The following is a 24,671-nucleotide window of genomic DNA, read 5'->3' as shown; positions in this document are numbered from 1 at the left end:
TTTACGGCACGTGTATTTGTCAAATATCAGGCTTGCATATGTTCGTTTTTTCTCAGGTAAGTGCCAATGAACAAGCTTGCATATGACTTACTTAAAAAAATGAAGTGTCGTTAATTTTTTGACGAAGTTCTAACTTAAAAGTAACGATAATTCTCTTTTTGATTAACTTTTGATAAAACAATCATTTTAACGTTAAAATTAACATAGATTACCTGAAATAGTAAATTGAGGTAAAAATGTTACCTTTTAGTGAAATTTGCCCTTTTCATTATTATATATGTTTTTTTATTAGCGAAGAAACCCCTTATGAACGAACACATTGGCTCCCATATAGAGGATAAACCACCGGTAATCAAGCGCCCTAGTGCGAGATCTAGTACCGAGTGAATCGCGCATTACGAGCACCCTCTGGTCACACTCCCTTTCTGAACGATTTGACTTAACCAGGACTCGAACTCAGGTGGTGTGTTTCATTGGGCAACTCGGTGGCCACTTAGGTAAGCCTGCATGGTTATCATTATATATGTTTATGTATGTATTAATTTCTTGTATACAAATCAAAGTCTCATATCGGGAGTTGGAAAGCAATATTATGTTTATATAAGTTCTTTGGAATATCATTTTATCACCAATTAATTTATAGATACTAAGAAACTATGAAGCTATAATGTGGTCTAGCAGTTGGTGGCCTGACTCCTTTAGGGGAGGTCAGGAGCTCGACCCCCGTTGGCTACATATTAACCCACAATTTCAACCATATCACGAAGTTCCACCCATGACACCTTTCTCACATCGCGTTGGGGGGTAAAGAGGAGGGGGGTTTTACCGTGCATGCCCTATATGAGATTGGTGCGGGTTTCCTCCTGGGCACGCAGTTAGGGGCGTGTATAACTAGGAGATGAACGCATAGATGGTTAAGTTCTCCTAGGTGATCCTAACAGTTGTCAAAAAAAAAAAAAAAAAAAAAAAAAAAAAACTTATGGCCTTATATATTGGACATTTTATGCTAAAAACGGTCCTAACAAGTGGTATTTGAAATACAGTTGTAGCTCGGATGTGGATTGTGCAGTGATGCAGCCTCGATGGAAAGATGATGAGTTGATCCGTCGAATCAAAAAGTCTTCCACACCGGAAGTTAGAAAGAAATATTGTCTATATATAAATTCTTGAATATCACGAATTAATTTTAATGTAGTAAAAAACTCGTACGCTTGTATACCGGACACGTTTTTTTTTTTAATGGCGATTTTTTTGGCATCAATATATCATTTATTTCAATGACCCTAATCATTTGCACGTATCACTAGGGCTGTAAATGAGCTGAGCTACTCGAGCTCGACTCGTTAAAAACTCGATTCGAGCCGAGCTTAAACGAGCTCGAGCCCGATCTTGAACATGTTTTTAGGATCGATTACTAAACGAGGGCGAGCTCGAGCTTCTTATATCGAGCTCGAACAGGCTCGCGAGCCTAAACGAGCTTTTCATGCATATGCATTATTTATTATTTCAAATTAATAATATAGTAAGTAATTACAACATAGTTACTATTTTATATATAAATACACAATATAATAAGTAAATTGAATCATATATAATATAAAGTTGTTCAATAATTTAAATAATATAAATAATAATAATAATAATAATTAAAAAGTACTATTTTTGAATAAACTAGCCGAGCTCGAGCTTGCATAAATCAGACGAGCCGAGCTCAAGCTTAATATTCAAGGCTCGAATCGAGCCGAGCTCGAGCTCAGTAAAATTCGAACGTGCCGAGCTCGAGCCTAGTCAGGCTCGGGCTCGGCTCGGCTCGTATACACCCTACGTATCACACACGTTCGGGCGGAAACCCGAACTCGATCGACGGTACCCAGGAACACATACATTCGGGCAGTGTTCCTGGGTAGAGGTTCGTGAACGAATCCGATAAAATCTCCCTATATGGTCAATATATACCACCATTACTGGTGTTCAATTGTTTTAAAAAAATCATGTCATCCCTAAGAATCGAACTCATGATCTCTCCCTATCCCATGACACAAAATAAATGAGAGAATCGTTAAACTATGCCCGTAAGTTTTTTTTTTTTTGTATACCATGTTGAGGTCAAAGCAATCCAAACAAAGTAACACAAACTTTCAATATGAAATTGCATGTGCATTTACACATATAGCAGTCCTAATATATAAAGGTTTATTATCCCTAAACTAAAAGATATAATCTTGGGATTGTAAAATGTAAGAAGCTAGAAGAATATATCTATCTATATATACTTCCATTAACAATAATATGCATATTTGATTAAAAAAACATATTCACATGGGGAACCTTTAGTGTCTGTATAATGTATAGTAGTAGTATATATGTAATAAATTTGTAGCATGTCATGTAACTTATACATACATTCATATATAGTGTTTTCAGTGTATCTTGCTTCTCTTTGGTTCTGTAAGAATATCAAAAATGGCACAATTGCCTCCAAGAGTCCCACAAACCTGGCCGGAAAACTATCACCACCTCCAAAAACCACCACCGGCCGACACTAATACTACCACTGATCCTTCATGGGTAGATGATTTCCTTGACTTTTCATCAACCAAACGTGGGTCCCACCGTCGATCCATGAGTGACTCAGCAGCCTTCCTTGATATCCCAATGATGACTGATAACAATAACTGCAGGAGATCAGGGTCAAGAAATGGTGATGGTGGGGCTCCAGATTTTGATGAAGAGCAGTTTATGAACATGTTTATTGATGATGAGAATGGTACGGGGCCCACGGTTTCGTGCTCGAACCCTTCGTCACCTTCGGATCATAATAGTTTGAATGAACAACAACAGCAGATTGAAGAGGAAGAGAGTTCATGGAAATCAGAAACACAATTTAATCCCAATGCAACGGTTATGGATAATTCTAGTGACAAGATTTTTGATCCCAAAAGGATAAAAAGGTAATTTACATTTTTCAGATTACATATGATTTTTTTACATTGAAAAATATTTATGATGATGCTAGTCATACATAAGAGTATGTGTACTATAGTTAATGGCAGAAATAAACACCGAACCTTTGGTTGAGTGGTAAAAAGTCTTGGTTGGTTAAGGTGAAAAGTATAACATAGCCCATGATCGTAATTTTATGAGACTGAATTAAAGTTTTTTATAAATTTTAAAAACAGAATTCTAGCAAATCGACAATCTGCACAGAGATCACGAGTGAGGAAATTGCAGTATATATCAGAGCTAGAACGCAGCGTCAATTCTTTACAGGTATGTATAAATTCTGTGACATGTTTTATATAATTACCATGATAAATCATAATTGTAACTTGTGAATATATGTATGATAATTGTAATTGGTATAAAATATTAAAATTGAAGGCAGAAGTATCAGTGCTGTCACCAAGGGTAGCATATTTAGATCATCAAAGATTGGTGTTAAATGTGGACAATAGTGTCCTCAAACAAAGAATTGCTGCTCTTGCTCAAGACAAAATTTTCAAAGATGGTATGTACATTCAATCATCTTCATTCATTATTTATATTTTTAGATTTTACAATAATAAAAATGCAGATATAATAATAGTAACTGTTTATCCATATTAAATGGAGTAATATGATGTTTTTACATGATGACTTAACTTGTTCTAGTTTTCCAAGTTTTGGAATATATAAATTATTATAAATTATATAATATAAACATATATAATATAAATAAATATATTATATAGATATAGAAGTTATAAAGTGCATATTGTCATGCATTGCATGTTACTCCATGATACAATTTTGATTCCATATCCAATATCCAATCCATCCAATCCAATATTTTATTAAATAAACAGTCTACCATATCAACTTGTGTGTATTTAATATACATAGGCAGATACCAACGGATCTTCGGTCCAGCGTTACCGCGGTTACACTTGTGTACTCGCAGGGCTAGAGGTCTCGGGTTTGCACCCGCTCTAGGAATTGAAATATATTCCTTGAAGGTGGCCCAAAGGGAAGGTTTTACCGACCCAAGGTCCGGCCTGCCTGCCCCTCGGGATGGTTTAAGGGTCGGATCCTCAGAGTGTGGTTCGGGTTTCCTGCCCGAAAGCGCGTGTGTGCAAATGATGACTAGGCTTCGGTCCGGACTGATGCAAGCTTGCCTTTCAAAAAAAAAAAAAATACATAGACAGATATTTATATTTTTTTGAATTAGCGAGTAAATCCTCGTATGAACGAGTATATTGGCTTTCTCATAGAGGGTAAACCTCGGGTACTCAAGCCCCCTAAGCGCGAGACCTGGTCACGGGTGAATTGCGCACAAGACGCACCCTCTAGTCACACTCCCTCCTTTTTGAACATTTTTGCTTTTATCAAAACATGAAAAGGTTAATGCAAATCTGAGTTAAATTAATTAATGTTAATGGTAAGTGTAGTCGGTAATCAATGTGTTACTTACAATAAAACATAAAAATCGGTTTGAATTTATATATTTAGAAGTAAAATTTGAAATACTTATTATGTTTTGTAAATGAATATATAAAATGCAGCTCATCAAGAGGCATTGAAAGGAGAAATAGAAAGGCTTAAACAGATGTATTACCAACAAAACATGCAAAAGAAGATGGAAAATGGATCAATTACTGCAACTACTCATCATCATGATTCCCCTATGTCTGATCATGCTAACACCCAAGAGCAACTTATGATCAACTAGCAACACACATTTTGATCTATATTATTATCAATCGGTAAGATTATTGTGTTAATTTTAAGTCTAAATACCATAAGTATTGTGACTCGGTTACTGTTTCTTTGCTAATTAACAGGATGTTGTTAATGAACTTGCTGGCCATTCCAATATCATGTGATCTGGCTGCAAATGGACTCATTGCCCGATGAAGATTGTTTTCTTATCTTTATCAATTTAATTAAAGTGTAATTAATTTATCGCCACCATGATTTGTTAATTTTGCACGTTTTAGTAGTTTATTTATGGAATTATTTACAAATATTGGGAAAAAAAGAATGATCAAAATGTGTGTTCTCGTCACATATAAGTTTTAACAATGAGAACATTTAGCATTCGGTTGCGTTTGTTTCTGACCTCTGAATGATTCAACATTCAGTGATGAATCAAAGTTAAAATACTCTCTTAACCATTAAGCATTATGTAATATCCTTCTGAAATTATATCCAGAACACTTAACAAACAAGTATATTACATTTTTTTTTCATCTAATACGTTAATAAAGTAATTTTATTTTCATTCGGAACTAAGTTTATTCGGAGACTTTGAATCGCTCAGATTATGAAACATCTAACGTTAAATCATTCTGTTTTATTAAATGCGGTCGTAGTGCTTGTATTAAATGCTAAATGAATCAATGGAATAAATTAAAATTGCTACTAATATAACCCTTAAAAAGTAGTTAAATTCACATTTTTAAGGAGTACTACTTAAATTTTTTTTTAACGGCGATTTTAATTTTTTGACATCAGTATATTATTTATTTCAATGACCCTCATCATTTGTACGTATTATTACTTCCATTACTTAAATAATGGAAGTAGACATATGCTTTGTGTTTTCAAGGCAAAATTTTGCAGTTATGAACAATTTTTAAAAGATCAAAGTTCATATCTCAAACATTTTTCAACAAAAAAATTGGCTTGGGTCGGGAAACAAAGTCGCAATGAATTCTTTCCTTTTTTGGTATGATGCTCCGAGAGCTAGGATATCAGATTCAGATGTCCCTTTGGACCCTTTCGTTTACAACAACCTTAACCGCAAGCTATTTATAGACGTAATTCACCTTTTAGGATAAGCCCCCTTTAGCTTTAGAATCAAATCACAACTTCTTAAATTTTTCGTCCATAAAATATGTCGGTTATGAATTCTCGAGGGTGTCCTTAGTGAAGAGTAGTGAAGACCATCGATCAATGCTAGATCCTAATCCGTTCTAATAAAGTCAAATTAGTCCCACCTCTTAGTTAACCTTGGAACAAACATTGGTTCCTCGTAAAATTGATATTGTTGCTTTCAAGCATCGACATTTGGGACTCCCAACGCGAATGAATAACAACGGATCAAATTGGTACTAAGATGTCCAGAACTTGATATTGCAAGCTTTACTCCTTATTATTAATTAATTACTCCTTGATGGAGTATTATATAGTAACACACACTAACACCTGTGGTCAAATAATTGGAAGGTGGATGGATCATGTTCTGATGTAATGATTGATATGAGTGGGTTTCCACAAGAAATGTAAGATTTCCCACATGGGGATGGGCAAACAGGTCTCAGGGAATGGACTCTTGCAAACCTCTTAAATATCATCTCACGTTCATCTTCCTAGATGTGCATGTGCTCTCCCTTTTTCTTTATCTCAACTACATTATTATTTATTCTCAATTGTTCACACTACACATGGTTGAACAAGAATATATATAAACCACAAACAATAAACAATACCCTTCAATACAATTATAATAACACTAACACTTATGGTCCGCATGTTCCAACAAATATATAAAGGTTAAACCGGCAAACATATATAGTTTTCATTGTTCAGATATGAAGAGTATTTTTACTGTATGCATTCTAACTGATTTATCATGTGACCGTTTCTGACCTTTTTCCTGCACCAGGATATGAGAAGACCTCAACCACTAAGCTATCAGAAAGCGTGTAGAACCACCCAACTCATGGTGCAGGGTTCATGTCATGTACCTTTTTGAGTGCATATGTTTATAAATACTGTTTGGATGTGTATAAGGAGTTTTGTGCATGTAATGCCCTAAAATATTCTTCCGTAATAAACTCAGCTTAAAAACGGATGGTTCAAAGACAGAATTTACAGAAACAACAACAACAACAAAACCCAATACCACATGAGTGGTGTATGGGGGAGGTGATATGTAGACAATCCTTCCCCTATCCGAGAATTTACAGAAACGAAATGTACAAATACATATGCAAGTAAAGTGTAAAAAAAAAAAAAAAAAAAAAAAAAACACCTCTTTGGAAGGATAATGGTAATAACTAACAAACACTGTGAAAACCAAGTTAGCTGGTCTTTACAACACCATTGTAGCTCAATGTTGTGCTGACCTATGTGGCTACATCTGAGTGAAGTAAAAGAGTGAAGAAGCACAGATCAAGACATCCGTTAAAAGAAGTCCTACTACATCAAAAACAAATTTTGGAGCAAACAATCCCCATACCTGCACAAAAACACAGAGATTAGCAGTTAATTTATCAACAAATTAGGACTATTCAGGTCAATGTAAATATTTCGGGTCGATTGATATGGATTTTGTCATGTAATTAGCGACGATATAATATTATTACCGAAAGAGGCATATGCATCGAGGTTAGTGTTATATAATATGGACTCAATCTCTAAGCTATGTACACATAAATCATATAGCTTATGTTGGTTGAGGTCGGGTACAGGTCAAAACAAATCACTAGGTTTGGGTTTGGGTCGGGCCAGTTGATCCGCATCTGTCCAACTTTACAAAATGTATACAATTTAACTAAATAATCTATTTAAAGAAAAATTGTCTAACAGAAGTTTTTAAGCATTTAAAACACACTTTGGGACCCATTTGGCACATTCCTTGTATAGTAATTTTTTTTTTTTTAGAAAAAATTTGAGTCATAATAAAAAATGTAACCTTAATAGACCCATTAGCTAGTAGATGGGTTGAAATTGCGACCTCTAGTCATTTGGAACATAAATTTGACTAAACATATATGAGCATACCATCAAATGCCGTCTTTGGATTATGACACATAGAACTGTGAACGTGGTTGTAACAGACATTATAAGTCCATATATCAGATAAACCTGTAAGAGACAAATTAACGAACTATTAGTTAGTGTGGATAAAAAAATGGTCAAATACAAAATTCTAAAACACATTTGAAGTAACCTGAAATAATTGGATCCAGGGCTTCCTCGACTGCGTGGGCCCGGTGGATGACGATTGGTACGAAACAAGAAATGGAAGTCCAAGAGTTGGAAGAATGTGAGAAAAACCATATGTCTCAACTGTTAGAAGGATGGCTTGTGGAGTAATAGTAAATTCGTCAAACCTGATATATATTGATTTTAATTAATTAAAAAAATTAAAACCTTGTTTCATGGGAGAACGACAAAAGAGATTTAAAGCCAACGATGCTTTTAACTTTCAAGATAGCCTTGACTACCAACTTAGAAATTTGAAGAAACTGCACTAACCCGATGAATGCAGCAGCATACCGAAGGCCATCAAAGGCACACCTGCATACAATTGTAATAAAAAATTAATAGAGATGAGATTTTAATCATCACTTTACACCTTGTAATGCCTTTTTTCTTACTTAGAGGTGGCAAGATGGACGGGTCCAGCATGGGTACGGGGTTAAGTTAACATCTTTTTAGAACTTTTCAAATATACGTGTTTCGTTTATTGACATTTCTGAAACAGTTAATGTGTTAGAAGTAATTACAAAAACTATGTTAATAATCTAATATTTAAAACAAATTATTTCAACCCAATTGACCCGCTTCCTTTTTAACTGATGATTTGGTTTCGCTTGTTAGGAATAAATAATAACCCATATCAACTCACTTTCAAATAAATGGGTTATGATTGCCCATTTTCCCTCTACAATTCTACCATGATAACATTATTCACGTCCTGACCCTTAACATATTCTCAAAGACGAACCAAATGTTTAATATTCTGACAACCCAAACAGGCCGCTAAGGCCCATAAGGTAAGATGAATATCAAGGTCCCCTAGTGGCCTACTCAAATGGCCGCCAACCAACCGAATTCAGATTTGTAAACAAATAACCGAACTCATATTCAGTTTGGTTTTTTTTCGTTTTTCATTTTGTTCAGTTTTCGGATTAAACTGTTTGAAACCGAATATATCGAACACCCCTAAACTCAGCTACGTATCGATACGATAATTTATAGTCTAAAAGTTACAAAAAAACTTCAGTATTTCCGATAATAACTTACCAGTGACCGGTACAAAAGAATAGACAAGATGCCAAAAGGCTCCACTGTGTGACTGAGGAAGAATACAGAGCCAATAATCCGGTTGTGCCCTTATCATCCTGATCCAGACCTTTCAACCTCAATACCAACCAGCCTACAGAAAATTAAAAAGAATATTATGCGAAAACACTAAACGTTAGAATGCTTTCGACCCACTTGTCTCATTCCCCTCTTAGCTAATGGGTTTAAAATGACACCTCCATAAATCGTAGAGGTTAAGGAAAGGTGGGGTACCTCCGGTAACTAATGCCAACGCAATCCAAGGACCCTGTTTCCCAGACAATAATATGAGAGTAGAGCTCCATACAGATAGCATAGCCACCGCTTTCATCATTGTTGTTTCTTCCCACTTTGACCTTTTGACTTTTTCAAAGAACTCAAAAGCTGTAAGGGATAATAGTTGTGCAATCCCCAAAATGTATATTACACGAGGAATCAAATTGCCTTTAATTCCATCAAAGTTGGGTAGTATGATACTTGATAAGCTACTTTCTAAGGCCCAATACAATGCAACTAAAATATAACTAAATATACTTCCAGTAATAACAAATTTTACAAGCCAGTTACAAGAACTGCGAGTAATGGTTTTATATAGCAGATAGGCCAATATAATCAAAGGTAGTATTGGCACTAATTCAGCTACATACATCAAATTATCGAATTTGAATACTTCACGGGAACCTTGCTTTGATAGCCCAAGCTCGATTGTGAATCGGAGGATGGAAATCAGGATGACAAGTGCGGCAGCCTGTAAACAACAAAGACGGATGCTGACAAATAGTAATATTTTACACCTAACACAAACTAAAATGAGGGAAAACTAGATTTTGCAATGTGAGAAGGTATGGTGATGGTAATTTTGTACGAGATGGGTTGGCCCCAAACATTTGTCCACATAATTTAATATAACATTATATTATTTCGAATAATAACCCGACATTAATCAAATATACTTGAAGGATCGTGCACAAAAATATACACTTTGGGCGACGGTGTTCATCGGTTCAGTTTTCGGTTTATAGGGTTCGGTTTCATTGGTTTTAAAAATCGAACTGAAAACCAAATTCAATTTCAAAACCGAAACTAAACCGAACCAAAACAAAATTTGAATTCGGTTTCAGTTAAAACAAAAAAATCATAATTTAACCAAAAAAAAAATTGATTTTAAATTTTTCTTTTGGTTTTGAAATCGGTTTGTGGTCTAGAATATTAATAATTTGACATATTATTGGTTAAATTCGATTTAACCGAATTCAAAACGTAAAACCCAAAACGTAATCCACATTTGAAAACCAAACCGGAAACTAAATTCAAATTTGGTTTGGTTTTTTTCAGTTTGGATTCGGTTCAGTTCTTAGATTTTTCAATTTGAAACCAAATATTGAACACCCCTGGCAACTATCCAACCCTTAAATTCTAAACTAAAATTCTTATTTTACATAATTTACCTTTTAGAGATCAAAGATTAATCCCAAATAATGATTAAACAAGAAAGATCAAATGTTATTTTTAATACTTACTTCAGATATCATCTTCTTTGTCATGATTGAATGGCGTAAGCCCAACATGCAAATAGAGGCCAACAGAAAAATTGTCATCTTTCCTTCTTCCACTGTCTCAAACAGAAACCAAAGGTCAACAAATAAATGGACAATTTGCACAATAGATAACAAAAAAAAAAACATTAAATTTTTTTTGCAATCAGCACTTACATATGTAACTATTCGATAAGAAGCTACACGCACGTGCAACCACTATAATGCAACTAACAATCAGCCCAAAAGTATACGTAGTAGTCTTGTGCAAGGGCAAATCGGCTATATATATGTTATCCACCCTTTTGATAACAACTAAATGGATGAATATAGATGTCAACAAAATACCAAAACCGATACCCATCATCTTTAAATTAAATTCTGTGAACTTGCTTCGTGCCAGCTCAGTAACACTTGCCAGGAAATCAGAATATAAATCTATTTGTTTCTTGAGAGTAACAAATGATGTGCTATCGTGTACAGAATCTGACCAGTTAACTGCCTGAGCATACATATTTTCTACATGTTTCAAATCGTCAATGGAGAAACCTATAAGTGATGAAGCTGTATATACATCTATGTATCTCTTAACCTACATGTGAGCTGAATGTCAGATAGGACAAAAAACATGTTGGAATTCGCAAACCGAATATAAGGTAATTGTGCAGAGTACCTGCCAAGAATTGATGCAGAGTACTTTGGCATAATTGTGCATCCATTGTTCAAGCTTTAGTTGGCTGTTGCTACTGCTTATATCATTGCCTTCAAGATTCCATGTGCCAGTAACTAAAGCATATAGCATAGGATTAACACGACCAATACTGTTAAGAAAAGCAACCATGTGTCATATAGGATTGCAACCGTAAACGATAAGTTTAAAATTTATCAAAGAAAATGCTAAGAGCAATCAGATTATCATATGCTAATACTTCCTCTGGTAGCTAAGGAAACTAATATATTAAAAGAACTTGTACAACACCTTCCATAAGGCAATGGGATTCCAAGCAATGCTGACACTGTTGCTGCGAAATCAAGCTGCAGGCACGCTTAAGCAAGGTTAACTAAGCTAAATAATCATTAATTTATTTAATTAAAGAGATAAAAGAAAACAAAAAAGGAAGCCAATATATCACATGAACTCAGAATAGACCAACGAACCTGTTCAACAGTACTAACACACACCTTTCTTCCCTCCTATGAATCCATTAAAAAAATAAAAATAAACGAGAATAGGATTACGGAGGTAGCAGCAGTAATAATGCTGACTTAAAAATAATAAACTTTTTATCATAAGAAATTGACCTTTTACCAGATCTAATTCACATGATGAGGAATCAAACTCTGATGGAATAGGAAGTGGAGGTTTTCCTAAGCTCATTGCAAAGATTGATGTTTCAACCTGCGTATACGTCACTATTAATTTAGATTGACATATACTGATTTTAGAGCACACCGAATTTGTGGGTAAAAAGATATATACCTCTTCAGCGGTCCCACCACCATGATCACCATTTACTGTCTGTCCATGATCACCCATAACAAGGAGTAAAGTATTTTCATGCAGGCCACCTTTACCAGATTGGCTCTGCAGCACTTCAATAATTTTCTAAAACAGGAAAGTTGGCACCAAAGCCATTGCCATTGTCAGGGTATAAATTATAAATAACAGATATTATAAAAGATAAGATGGTAGCTCATAGTAGTGCTGATTTTGCAGAAGCAATATGTAAATACATACCTCAAGTTGCTCATTGTATTGCTGCAGTTTATCAATCATTTGAGGTGAATCAACACCGAAAATATGACCAGCATGATCCTGCAGGACCCAAAACAAATCAGCAACATGCTTATTGCTATATCATACAGATTCAGATAACCCTAAAAACTGTTGTGCCAAACATGTATGCAAGGTTGCAAAAATCGCTACTTGGGGAGTACTTGGTCGGGAATTTTGAGGGAGTAATCGGCATCTCGGGGAGTAATTAAACTGGACTTTTTATACCTTTAAATAATAAATTTCAACATTATATGCGTAAATATACAAGAAATTCATAAACATAAACATAAACGTAATTGTCTAGAAACATAAACATAATCTTCATTTGTTAAAGAACTATAGAATTCTCGTTTAAATTCAAATTAAAATGATGATCAAAATTAATTTTGACTAACTATATCCGACTTTGACACAACGAAATCTGATTTTGACCCAGTAACCGATAAACTTATTCGGGTTTTGAAAAATCGGATTGGTCGGTTCTAAAAAAGAAATAATTAGTGGAGTAAACGGTATTAATCAGTGAGTTTTACAACACTGCATGTGTGTACGTGTGTGTACGTGTGTGTACGCATTAAACTTTCAAAGTGTCTAGATAGCATTAATATTACGAGAAACAACAAAGACTATATGATCAGCACCATGCTTTTCTTTTTCAAATGTGAAGATATATTAAAAGAGACTAAAGCTGACAAATAAAATTACCCAAATGAACAGAAAACTAACTGCCTAAAAACAAAGCTACTGCTAACTTGCAGAAACTAAGCAAAAATAAAGTACATTCAGTCAAACTGTCAAAATAGCAATAGTACACGTGTTAGAAGTCCCATCTTTTATGACTCGCTACCCACAAAGCAATACCACTAATCTGCTCAAAAGTCAAACGTAATAAAATTTCTTATTCGGCCATTTAACCATGCTTCTTGTTATATCATACAGAATTCTAAGAACACCTGACATGTTATACCAATCCTGTATGTGTGTGTACATTGAACTTTGTATACAGATCGTCAATAATAAGAGAAACATCAGAGACCACATATTCAAATATCATCAAACCTTATTTCCCAATGGAGACACATACCACACCAAGAAAATGAGCAATAAGAACATCCCAATCATCATCATCATACAAGGTTGGAATTAGATGTCTGATACAACCATTATCTACCTGGGAAATAAACCATGTTTTGATAACTTCATCAAACAAGCATCAAAAAATATCAAACGGAAGAACAAATGAAACGACACTCATAAAAAATACCGTATCCAGATCTTTAACATTGAATGAGGGGTAGGGATATGATCTATTAAAGTGATGAGGAAACAACTGTGTCCAAGTATCATCTCCCATCATCACCACTCGTTTTCCATTTTGAACGAGCTGTAATGAAAAATCATTAAGAATTCTTAAGATAACCAATTTGAAATCCGTATAAAGATCACATATCAAGTACATCTACTAATCATGATTGATTGAACCAAACCTGATGAAGCAGGTTGTCTTCAACAATTGCTGGGGCGCCAAAGCTATTCCCGATGTCAACAAAAGTTGGAAGTCCACCTGTGGTCAAACCCTGAAACAATCATATAGGCATAGAATCCAGTGTTATGTTAAACTGTGTCTCAAAAACCAGATTAACACGTAATATAACTAACAATGGTTTCTTATTTTGATCATTTCTTCTTCTTCATTGTAGTGTAAATTTTCTACTGTAGTCATACTGTCTTAAACTAAACACACGTGACGCATATATCTATATTGCTTACGCCTAACAATATCCATAAAGAAGTCAACAAAATGATACACGAAATGTTTTCTTCTCTAGCTATGTTGGATAGAAACTATACACACAGCCTAGTCCATGAACTAAATTATGCTCACCTTAAGACGTTGTAAACTTGTAGTAGGTGGATCTGCAATAGCTTTAAAAATCCTAGCAGATAATTCATTTTCAGATACAAGTTTGTGTAGCACTTGGAGTTTGTCCATCCATGGCTTTTTCTCTGTATCATTCATCACACACAACACAACCAATACTTATACTATACACAATAAATAAAATCATTCTATAACAATAATTGCATAATCCTACTTCATAACTGTGATCTGTTGGAAATATGTTCTCGGGTTGGTTACGGTTCAACCGTGGTTTGATCGTGGTACATATATTCCGAAGGTATGCCCATGACATTAAATAATATAAAGTCCATTTATCCTATTCGGTCACACACAAAGGCCAATCGTAAATTGTTTGATACACCTTCTAATCGGGAATTAATTTATTAATCAATTTTAATGGTTTAATAAATTAAATACAATTTTGAGATTAATTAATTTATAATTAATTAATAAGCATAAGCATGCTTCTTGGAAAGACAACGAAAAAAAAAAATAAATTAGCATGCTTGTATTTTTTATTAAACCCGATACATGCAATCTCAAAAGTCCAACTCTCCATTCCATTCCATTCCTTTTAATTAAGGATTTTGACCAACAAAATAGAGGTCTCACTTGCAAGCTTTGTTCAGTGGTTAACAAAGGGAAAGGATAGTTTTTCCTTTTTTTTATCTAGACTAAAACTAAAATAACAGACAACTATTACGAGTAAAAAGGGTTTGGAAAAACAAAAGGAGAGAAAGGGTTTTGGTGAATTAGAAGGTGCATATCAAAACAAGGTTGGAACTTTGGGTGTCAATCGTTTAGAGGAGCTCTCATTTGGGTTCTCTCCAAGCTAGGATTTTCAACAAAGGCTACAAAGGTTGTAATCTAATCTTATCCTTTTGTTAGTTTTAATTTCGTTTGCTAAAAGTTTTGTACATGGGTCCTTGGAGGAGTATGATTTTGTAAAATTTAAAATGCTTCCGCTCAATATGATTTTGGTATCATACTCCAACAAGTGGTATCCGAGCCATCTTGTACAAATTTTAGCAAACTTTTCTTATGATAATCGTTTTGATGAATGTGTATGCATGATACTTGGAGATGATTATGCATAATGAACATACAAAACTATTATCATGATTTGTGTTTTTATGTTTCCTAAATAGCATTTGAATCTTTGATTTTGGCAAAATGTTAAATGGTTATTTTTTTTTAAGTTTTTTTTCAGCTTGAACAGTCTGTCTTTCATGGACTGTTTCGAGGCCTTAAACTCCATATTTTCGTATGAGGCCAGTTGCATTTGAAAGCTAACTGAAAGAACTTAAATTTGAAAAAAAAATTCATCGAAAACGGATTAGAAATGAGTAAGATATGACCATTTAAAGTTGATGTATGAATCTGCCAAAATTAATTCCGAAAATTAAAAAATGTAACTTGCATGTTGACTATTAAAGATTCAATGTTTAGGAAAATAAAGTACATGAATTCTTTTCATGTCTTACATGAAATGAGAAAATTAAAATTATTAGTTTTAGACTTTATGCTTTGTTAAAGTAAATAAATCTCCAACATGTTTTGATACACTTAATATGTTTGTTTGGATGATTTTGGCATAAAAACCATACTTACAAAATATGAAGTGGGTTTGCATGCATACATAAGTTATGTAAACAAGGATTGATTATTTTGTGTGCCATTAAGTGTTGTTTAAATCAATCCTTATCGAAACATGTTTCATGAAAATGGATATTTGGCACTCCATTTGTTTTGTATGTGATTGTTGTATGAAATCGGTAGTATTTGCCTCAATAAGACCCTTGTGTGGATGTTTGGTTGTATGATTTAATTTATTATTTATTCGGATGAATGTAATAATTTATTAAACGGCTTGCATGTCGTGTTTATTATTTATTCGGGATGAATGTAATAATTTATTAAACGGCTTGCATGTCGTCTTTCTATTTATATTGTATTTGTAATAGTATAGGAAATAGAATAGTTTTTTTTATTTTGTAAGATAATGCAACCAAGAATGGAATCAAGAAGACGATGTTCACAAGGCGGCCCATCCGAGCATATAATGGAAATGGCGGTTTTAGTGGGAGCCAATTCTCACACAAGGTTATGTCCCTAGTTGACCATGTTTTTCCGTGTGTTGGCTCACCGGAAAAACGCATAGGACTCGAGGCATACTACCGATATTTGCGTGTCATGATTATTATTGTTTTATTATTTGTCTATGCCATGCTAGCTAGAAAATGTTTTAAAAACAAAAGGACAATAATCATATAAAATGGTTTGGTTAAAATTGGTTTAACAAACGAAACACGCAATACTAAATTAGCAAAATATTTAAAATGGTATAAACTACTTTTGCTAAAAGAAAACAAAAACCCGTTTTAAATGTAAACTTTACGCTATCCATGAGTAGTACACACATCCGAACCTTCTACCTGTTAGAGTTCGCGATACCCGAGAGTCTTGGGCCGGACTTTAATTGGGTGTTGGGAAGGGTGAGGTGAATTTCGCGATACCCGAGAGTCTTGGGCCGGATTTCACGTGTATCTATCACGGACGGTTTACAATCTGAAATCGTGGTTCGCGGCAAACCCGCCACGAGGAAGGATTTGCGTAGAAGGGATTAAACATGCCAAGTGAAATAATTGATTATCACTAAATCCCGCAGAACCTAAGAATTTCATAATGGATGAAATTGGTAATATAGTTACCTACCTAAATAGCTTATGATTGGCGATCCGCGGCAAACCCGTCGTTACCATAAGTGAAATATGGATCTTAGCCTTGTTAATTATAATTGTTAAAATTTTGAACACACTTGGGTAATTATTTTAACAAGGATTAAACATATCAAACTAACTAATACAACTTACTTTAAAAATATGACAGATGTCTGCAACAAACACAAATCCTACTCCGTCATCAATCACTAATTTCTGCCTTAAAGGGCTCCTCGAAAAGGACAAGCTTACGGGCTTGAACTACATGGACTGGCTTCGCAACCTAAGAATTGCTCTTAGGATGGAAGGAAAGATCAGGGCGATTGAGGAACCCTTACCGGCAGAACCCGGATCGAGAGCTACTCAAGCGGCTAGGGACGAGTTTGAAAAACGTCGTTCTGAGTCTAATGAAGTAGCATGCTTGATGTTGGCGACCATGTCTCCAGAGCTCCAAAAGGGCATGGAGAGCTTAGGGTCATATGACATGCTTAACCAACTCAAGGACATGTTCCAACAACAAGCAAAGCAAGAAAGGTTTGACACCGTGAAAGCTCTCGTATCTTGCAAAATGGCAACGGGAAGTAGCGTTAGTGTCCATGTACTACAAATGAAAGGGTACATAGACCGGCTGGAGCGCCTTGGTTTTTCCATAAGTCAGGAGCTTGCAACGGATTTTATCCTGAACTCGCTGACTAGTGCATATGAAGGATTCATTATGAACTATAATATGAACAATATGGAGAAAACAATCATGGAGCTCCATGGCATGTTGAAAACCGCTGAGGCTAACATGGCCAAAGCTAAACCCGCAACTACCGTCCTAGCCATTCGTGAAGGTGGGATCAAGAAGAAGAAAAACAAAACAAAGGGCAAGAACAAGGGCAAGGGTAAGGTTGGCACATCCAACTTCAAACCTAAACCTAAGGGCATTGCTAACTCTTCTACTTCAAAGATCCCGCAAACCAAGTCTCCTGAAGAAGCAATATGCTTCCATTGTGGGGATAAAGGACATTGGAGGCGCAATTGTACCAAGTACTTGAAGGAACTTAATGAACTACGAGCTAAGGGAGTTGCCCTACCTTCAGGTTTGTTCATGATTGAACTAAACAATACTTCTATTTCTAATTCCTGGGTATTGGACACAGGATGTGGTACTCACATTTGTACTAATGTGCAGGGACTCACAAGAAGTAGGAAGCTGAAGACCGGAGAGCTTAATCTAATCATGGGGAATAAGAATGTTGCCTCTGTTGACATGATTGGAGAATACAAGCTTTCTTTTGATTCTGGTTTATGTATTGTTTTATCTAATGTTTGCTACTGTGCCGAAATGGCAAGAAACATTATATCTTTTGATGCTTTATTTAATGATGGTTTTAATTTTAGTTTTGATAATGGATCAATACTTGTTCACAAAAATGGGATGTTTTATTTCAAGGCTAGTCCTTGTAAAGGCATCTTGGAAACCACAGCAAAGCTAAATGATAGTTCAATCTACAATGTTGATTCATCCAAAGATGTTTTGGATAAAACGTATCTATGGCATTGTCGTTTAGGCCATATAAACAAGAAACGCATAGCAAAACTCCAGTCAGATGGAATTTTAGAATCATTTGATGTTACATCATATGACGAATGTGAATCTTGCTTGTTAGGAAAAATGACAAAGGCACCTTTCACAGGAAACTGTGAACGGGGTAAGGATCTGTTGGAGTTGGTACACACTGATGTGTGCGGTCCGTTCAGATCACCTACTAGACACCAGGAACGATACTTCGTTACATTTACTGATGACTTCAGTAGATATGGTTATGTTTATTTAATTAAACAAAAGTCTGAAACTTTGGGAGTGTTCAAGGCATACCAAAACGAAGTAGAAAATCAACTGAACAAAAGAATTAAGATTCTCCGATCTGATAGAGGTGGTGAATATCTTAATGATGAATTTCGTGATCATCTACGGGGTTGTGGGATAATCTCACAATTAGCTCCTCCTAGAACACCACAGCATAATGGTGTGGCTGAAAGGAGGAATCGAACATTACTTGATATGGTTCGATCCATGATGAGTCGCACAATGCTTCCAATCAGTTTTTGGGGTTACGCCCTACAAACTGCCGCAAGGATCCTTAACCTCATCCCAACCAAGAAAGTTTCCAAAACACCTTATGAGATATGGCATGGCAAAACCGTGTCTCTCTCGTATCTTAGAATCTGGGGATGTGAGGCTTACGTTCGTCGTGAAGTTCAAGATAAACTTGAACCCAGATCTGAAAAGTGTTTATTTGTTGGATACCCAACTGATTCTTTTGGATATTTGTTTTACAACCCTACCGAGAACAAAGTCTTTGTGTCTCGAAGGGGAGTCTTCCTTGAAAAGGATCTCATATCAAAAGGAACCAGTGGGAGCAAAATTGACCTTGAAGAAATTCAAGAATCAACCGACATAGAAACCGATATTGGGACTGATTCTCTACAAGAGGTCGACGAGCCTGCAGTTGAGAAAGAAACTGACCTACAGCCACCGCCCATACGTAGATCTGATAGAGTGCGTCAAACACCAAAGAAATATAGTTTACAAATATCTGAGGGTGATGACGAAAATATAGATTCTGATGAACCTATTACCTATCAGGAAGCAATGACAGGCCCCGAGTCTGCTAAATGGAAGGAGGCTATGGACAATGAGATTCAATCCATGCATGATAATCAAGTCTGGACCTTGATTGATCATACACCAGGAATTAAAACCATTGGGTGTAAATGGGTCTTCAAGAAGAAGACCGACATGGATGGAAATGTACACACATTCAAAGCCAGACTGGTGGCTAAGGGTTACACGCAACAACATGGTGTAGACTACGATGAAACCTTTTCACCAGTGGCTATGCTGAAATCCATTAGAATACTTCTTGCCATAGCTGCATTTTATGACTACGAAATATGGCAAATGGATGTAAAAACAGCTTTCCTTCATGGTAAGCTAACAGAGGATGTGTTTATGACACAGCCTGAGGGTTTTGTACATCCTAAGTATCCTAAAAGTGTGTGCAAGCTTCAAAAGTCCATTTATGGACTTAAACAAGCTTCTCGTAGCTGGAATCTTTGCTTTAATGAGAAAATCAAAGAATTTGGTTTTATCAGAAGCGAAGATGAGCCATGTGTCTATGTTAGGTCTAGTGGGAGTGTTGTAGTCTTCCTTGTACTATATGTCGATGACATATTACTCATGGGAAACGATATCCCGACATTGAAAGATGTCAAAGCTTGGCTAGGGAAATGTTTCTCCATGAAAGATTTGGAAGATGCATCATATATTTTGGGAATTAAAATCTATCGAGATAGATCGAGGAGATTGATTGGGCTAAGCCAAAGTGCATATGTAGATAAGATACTGAAGAAATTCGGTATGCACAACTCCAAGAAAGGGTGTGTTCCTATGAACCCTGGAATGATATTGAGCAAGTCTCAATGTCCTAATTCTGACTTGGAGTCAGCTACGATGAGTCGGACTCCATATGCTTCAGCTATAGGGTCGATCATGTATGCCATGATATGCACTAGGCCTGACGTATCGTATGCACTAAGCATGACTAGTCGTTATCAGGCCAACCCTGGTGAAGCTCATTGGATAGCAGTCAAGAACATTCTAAAGTATCTTAGGAGAACTAAAGAGATGTTCTTGGTCTATGGTGGAAATGACGAGCTGAGCGTCAAAGGATACTCTGATGCTAGTTTCCAATCAGATAGAGATGATTGCTCTTCACAATCAGGATTTGTATTTATGTTGAACGGTGGAGCCGTCACTTGGAGAAGCTCCAAGCAAAGTACTATTGCTGATTCTACGACAGAAGCCGAGTATATAGCGGTAAATGAAGCTGCTAAAGAGGCCATGTGGATAAAGAAATTCATCGGGGATCTAGGTGTGGTTCCTACAATCCATGATCCTGTTGAGATTTTCTGCGACAATGTGAGTGCGGTTGTCTTGGCTCAAGAACCGAGGTCACAAAAGCGAACACGGCACATACTCAGAAAGTACCATTACATCCGTCAACTTGTAGCAGATAATGATATATTGTTAAGTAGAGTAGACACGACTAAGAACTTGGCTGATCCTTTCACCAAGCCTTTGCCACAGACTAAGCATGATGCTCATAGCATGTCTATTGGCATTAGTGTCATTGATGATAAAGTTTGATTGTATTTATAATGTTAAGTTTGAAACTTTAAACATTCGGCAATAATATATAATGCAATTGATCTGATGATTAATATATTGAGATTATATTATACGCACGATGCGATCATTTCATTGAATATTGTCATGTTTCGTTTTGCATGTTTTAACTTCCAATGAATATTATTTCATAGACTTCCACAGTCGGTCATTCTCTAAGGAAGAGAGAATTGAATTAAGGCTGCTATGAAGTGTAGTAATATAGGCTTATATGAAACTACATTCATGAGGAACTTGATAGTTGATTCAAGGTTCTGGAATGACCACACTTAGACGCTACTTCATGGTTTTTAAGTCACAAGTAAGCTCTAAGATGGCAACATCATTTATCCTAGAGTGGATATGTATGAGGAATCCTGACACAAACTATATTCTACTTTGACCTGTATTTAACGCTGTGCGTAAATGCCAGTCATAAGGGTGCAGATCAGGTATAATATGGGATGTGGTGGATGTCTATACAGTTGAAGCAATTTGTTCCTTCTTCTCTAAGCAAGTTGAAGCGATATCTCTGGGCCCCTCGTTTATTTGTGCTGAATTAAATGCATGGCCATGCTACGACTGAATTAATGCAATTGCAGTCTATTTGATCACCACAAATCTCAATCGGGAAACATAATCTTGAACGATGATGATTGACACTTAACCATGTCACACGTTCATAAAGATATTTAGAACAAAAGGATGATTGATATAAATCAAAATATAGGAGTGTAATTTAATTGACTAGTTGTTACACATGGTGTGTCTTTTAAGACTAACCAATATTATTAATGTCAGTGCAAGTGGGAGTCTGTTGGAAATATGTTCTCGGGTTGGTTACGGTTCAACCGTGGTTTGATCGTGGTACATATATTCCGAAGGTATGCCCATGACATTAAATAATATAAAGTCCATTTATCCTATTCGGTCACACACAAAGGCCAATCGTAAATTGTTTGATACACCTTCTAATCGGGAATTAATTTATTAATCAATTTTAATGGTTTAATAAATTAAATACAATTTTGAGATTAATTAATTTATAATTAATTAATAAGCATAAGCATGCTTCTTGGAAAGACAACGAAAAAAAAAAATAAATTAGCATGCTTGTATTTTTTATTAAACCCGATACATGCAATCTCAAAAGTCCAACTCTCCATTCCATTCCATTCCTTTTAATTAAGGATTTTGACCAACAAAATAGAGGTCTCACTTGCAAGCTTTGTTCAGTGGTTAACAAAGGGAAAGGATAGTTTTTCCTTTTTTTTATCTAGACTAAAACTAAAATAACAGACAACTATTACGAGTAAAAAGGGTTTGGAAAAACAAAAGGAGAGAAAGGGTTTTGGTGAATTAGAAGGTGCATATCAAAACAAGGTTGGAACTTTGGGTGTCAATCGTTTAGAGGAGCTCTCATTTGGGTTCTCTCCAAGCTAGGATTTTCAACAAAGGCTACAAAGGTTGTAATCTAATCTTATCCTTTTGTTAGTTTTAATTTCGTTTGCTAAAAGTTTTGTACATGGGTCCTTGGAGGAGTATGATTTTGTAAAATTTAAAATGCTTCCGCTCAATATGATTTTGGTATCATACTCCAACATGATCTATCAGCAATATATATAACTATAAACTGACAACCTAAACAATATTTTTAAAATTAGTAATTAGTAAAGTAACTTACCTTCAAAAAACGTACTCGGAGCCACAAAATCAAACCTAGAAAGCAAAAAAGAAAAAGTCAATTCAACATGAATACGCATAGTAAGTGTGTGAGAAAATAGTGTGTACGGTGTACCTGAGAGCATCGAGAACGATTATAACGATGCGATTAACAGCAGGTTTAGTCCAACAAGTAGCATTATGATGATTATCAGTTTGATGAGATTGATCGGAGGAGCCACAAGGTGATTGAGATACATCGGAACAATGACTATAGTACGGTAATTCGGTTCGAGTGAGGAGGAAACCGGTAGTGAATAAAAGTATGGCGGTGAAATGGAGGATGAAAATGAAGAGGAAAACTGTAAAAACGGATCTGCGGTTGCTGCTCCACCAGTCCGTCGCTGCCATTTTTGAACTGTAACAAAATGAAACCCTTAACCCAAGTGACGGGAATACATACACAACGACGAATGCATAAGCGCTTTTGTGTGTTGACTTGACTGGTTGTATGATACGAGTGACTCGGTCGTTTATCATCAGATTCGATTTTTCATAATCATCAAACCAATTTGATTTTTTGTAAATTTGATTTTTTGTAAATTTGTATAGTATATAATTGAAATGTATTATATAGTTAATTTTTAAATTAAAATGCTACGATGATGTTATAATTAGCCTAATTCTTTTATTAAGAAAAAATCAAAATGAAAATTTTAAGCATAGTGAATGATGTTATTAATCTAAATAATTTTGAATTAAAATTAAATCTTATTAATTAATTATTATTATTGAATCTTATTAATAATTATTTTAATTATTAAAATTAGATAATTTTGAATTATTTTAATTAATTATTTTAAATTGAGCATAAAAAGGTATAAAAGCTATGCAGAAAGAAACCTATTCTAAATTTAATTTATACTTTTAAAATGAAATGACAACTAATATTATCTCTTATGATTGGATGTTAATTGTTTAATATGCATTTTATGTGTTTGATGAAATGTTCAGCTGACGAGTTTCTTAGTGGAACTATGTGGTTCCACGGGTCATTAAACTAAATGATTTTAGCATTTACGTTCACTTAATAGCTAAAACATATCATTAAACTGTTTCGTTTAAACAAACACGTGGTTCCACGGGTCATTTAACTAGTATCTAATAAATCTCTAAAATGATTATGTCATAAAAAAGAATTATTTAAGCTTAAAAACAAATCAAAAATAAAGAGAAAAATTCTAAGTCCCTATAATGATATCATTAAAATAATTAATTGTATTTAATAAAATATTTGTAACATCCCGCGTTTTTCCGTTAAATTATTTTAACGCCCGTCTTTTTTTTTTAGATAATATCTTCCGTTATCTAAATTCGTACCTTTCGTTGACTAACGTTCTAATATTTCCGTTATTTAATTATAACATCACTCGTTTACTCGAGCATTTTTAAAATAATTCGTTTGGTTAATTCCCGCACCCGACTACAAACTTGAGGGACTAAACTTGCCAAGAGGGCAAAGGGATGACTAGGTCAACTAGTCAACCTTCACCCTCCTCCATTCATTTCATCCTCCCCAATTCATTACTTCCATTTTTATTCTCTCAAACCCTCAAACACAAAATCATCATCTAAACTCGATCTAGGAAGCTTGCAACAAAACAAATTACATATTTGGAATCCTCTCTTCATCCTCTACAATTTGATTCCAACTTCATCTCGTTTGGGTAACATTTCTAAAACTCTGGATTTCTCTAAACTCGTGTTTTTGACTTGAAATTGTGTTAGTTAGTGTCTATGGCTC

General features: G+C 35.0%; 2 protein-coding genes across 2 annotated transcripts; one reads left to right on the top strand and one right to left on the bottom strand.

Moving 5' to 3' along the window:
* Positions 1-2,463: 2,463 nt before the first annotated feature.
* Positions 2,464-4,708, top strand: LOC139873279 (basic leucine zipper 34-like). Its single transcript, XM_071861210.1, has 4 exons — positions 2,464-2,951; positions 3,180-3,270; positions 3,382-3,508; positions 4,542-4,708. Exons 1-4 carry the CDS (start codon positions 2,464-2,466, stop codon positions 4,706-4,708), a joined length of 873 nt encoding a protein of 290 aa, XP_071717311.1.
* A 2,110-nt stretch (positions 4,709-6,818) lies between these two features.
* Positions 6,819-23,358, bottom strand: LOC139869950 (uncharacterized). The gene is made up of 20 exons (XM_071857796.1): positions 23,004-23,358; positions 22,890-22,924; positions 14,252-14,373; positions 13,854-13,943; positions 13,631-13,750; positions 13,451-13,537; positions 12,328-12,405; positions 12,070-12,195; positions 11,899-11,988; positions 11,748-11,783; positions 11,569-11,624; positions 11,263-11,410; positions 10,767-11,181; positions 10,575-10,666; positions 9,289-9,802; positions 9,016-9,148; positions 8,245-8,286; positions 7,937-8,099; positions 7,768-7,851; positions 6,819-7,222 (listed from the first exon to the last, which is right to left on the bottom strand). Exons 1-20 carry the CDS (start codon positions 23,276-23,278, stop codon positions 7,118-7,120), a joined length of 2,811 nt encoding a protein of 936 aa, XP_071713897.1. The 5' UTR covers positions 23,279-23,358; the 3' UTR covers positions 6,819-7,117.
* Between the last annotated feature and the right edge of the window lie 1,313 nt (positions 23,359-24,671).

This window comes from Rutidosis leptorrhynchoides, chromosome 10 (genome assembly GCF_046630445.1).
Source record: "Rutidosis leptorrhynchoides isolate AG116_Rl617_1_P2 chromosome 10, CSIRO_AGI_Rlap_v1, whole genome shotgun sequence".
Lineage (NCBI taxonomy): Eukaryota > Viridiplantae > Streptophyta > Magnoliopsida > Asterales > Asteraceae > Rutidosis > Rutidosis leptorrhynchoides.
This window is presented reverse-complemented; position numbering and strand designations above follow the sequence as displayed.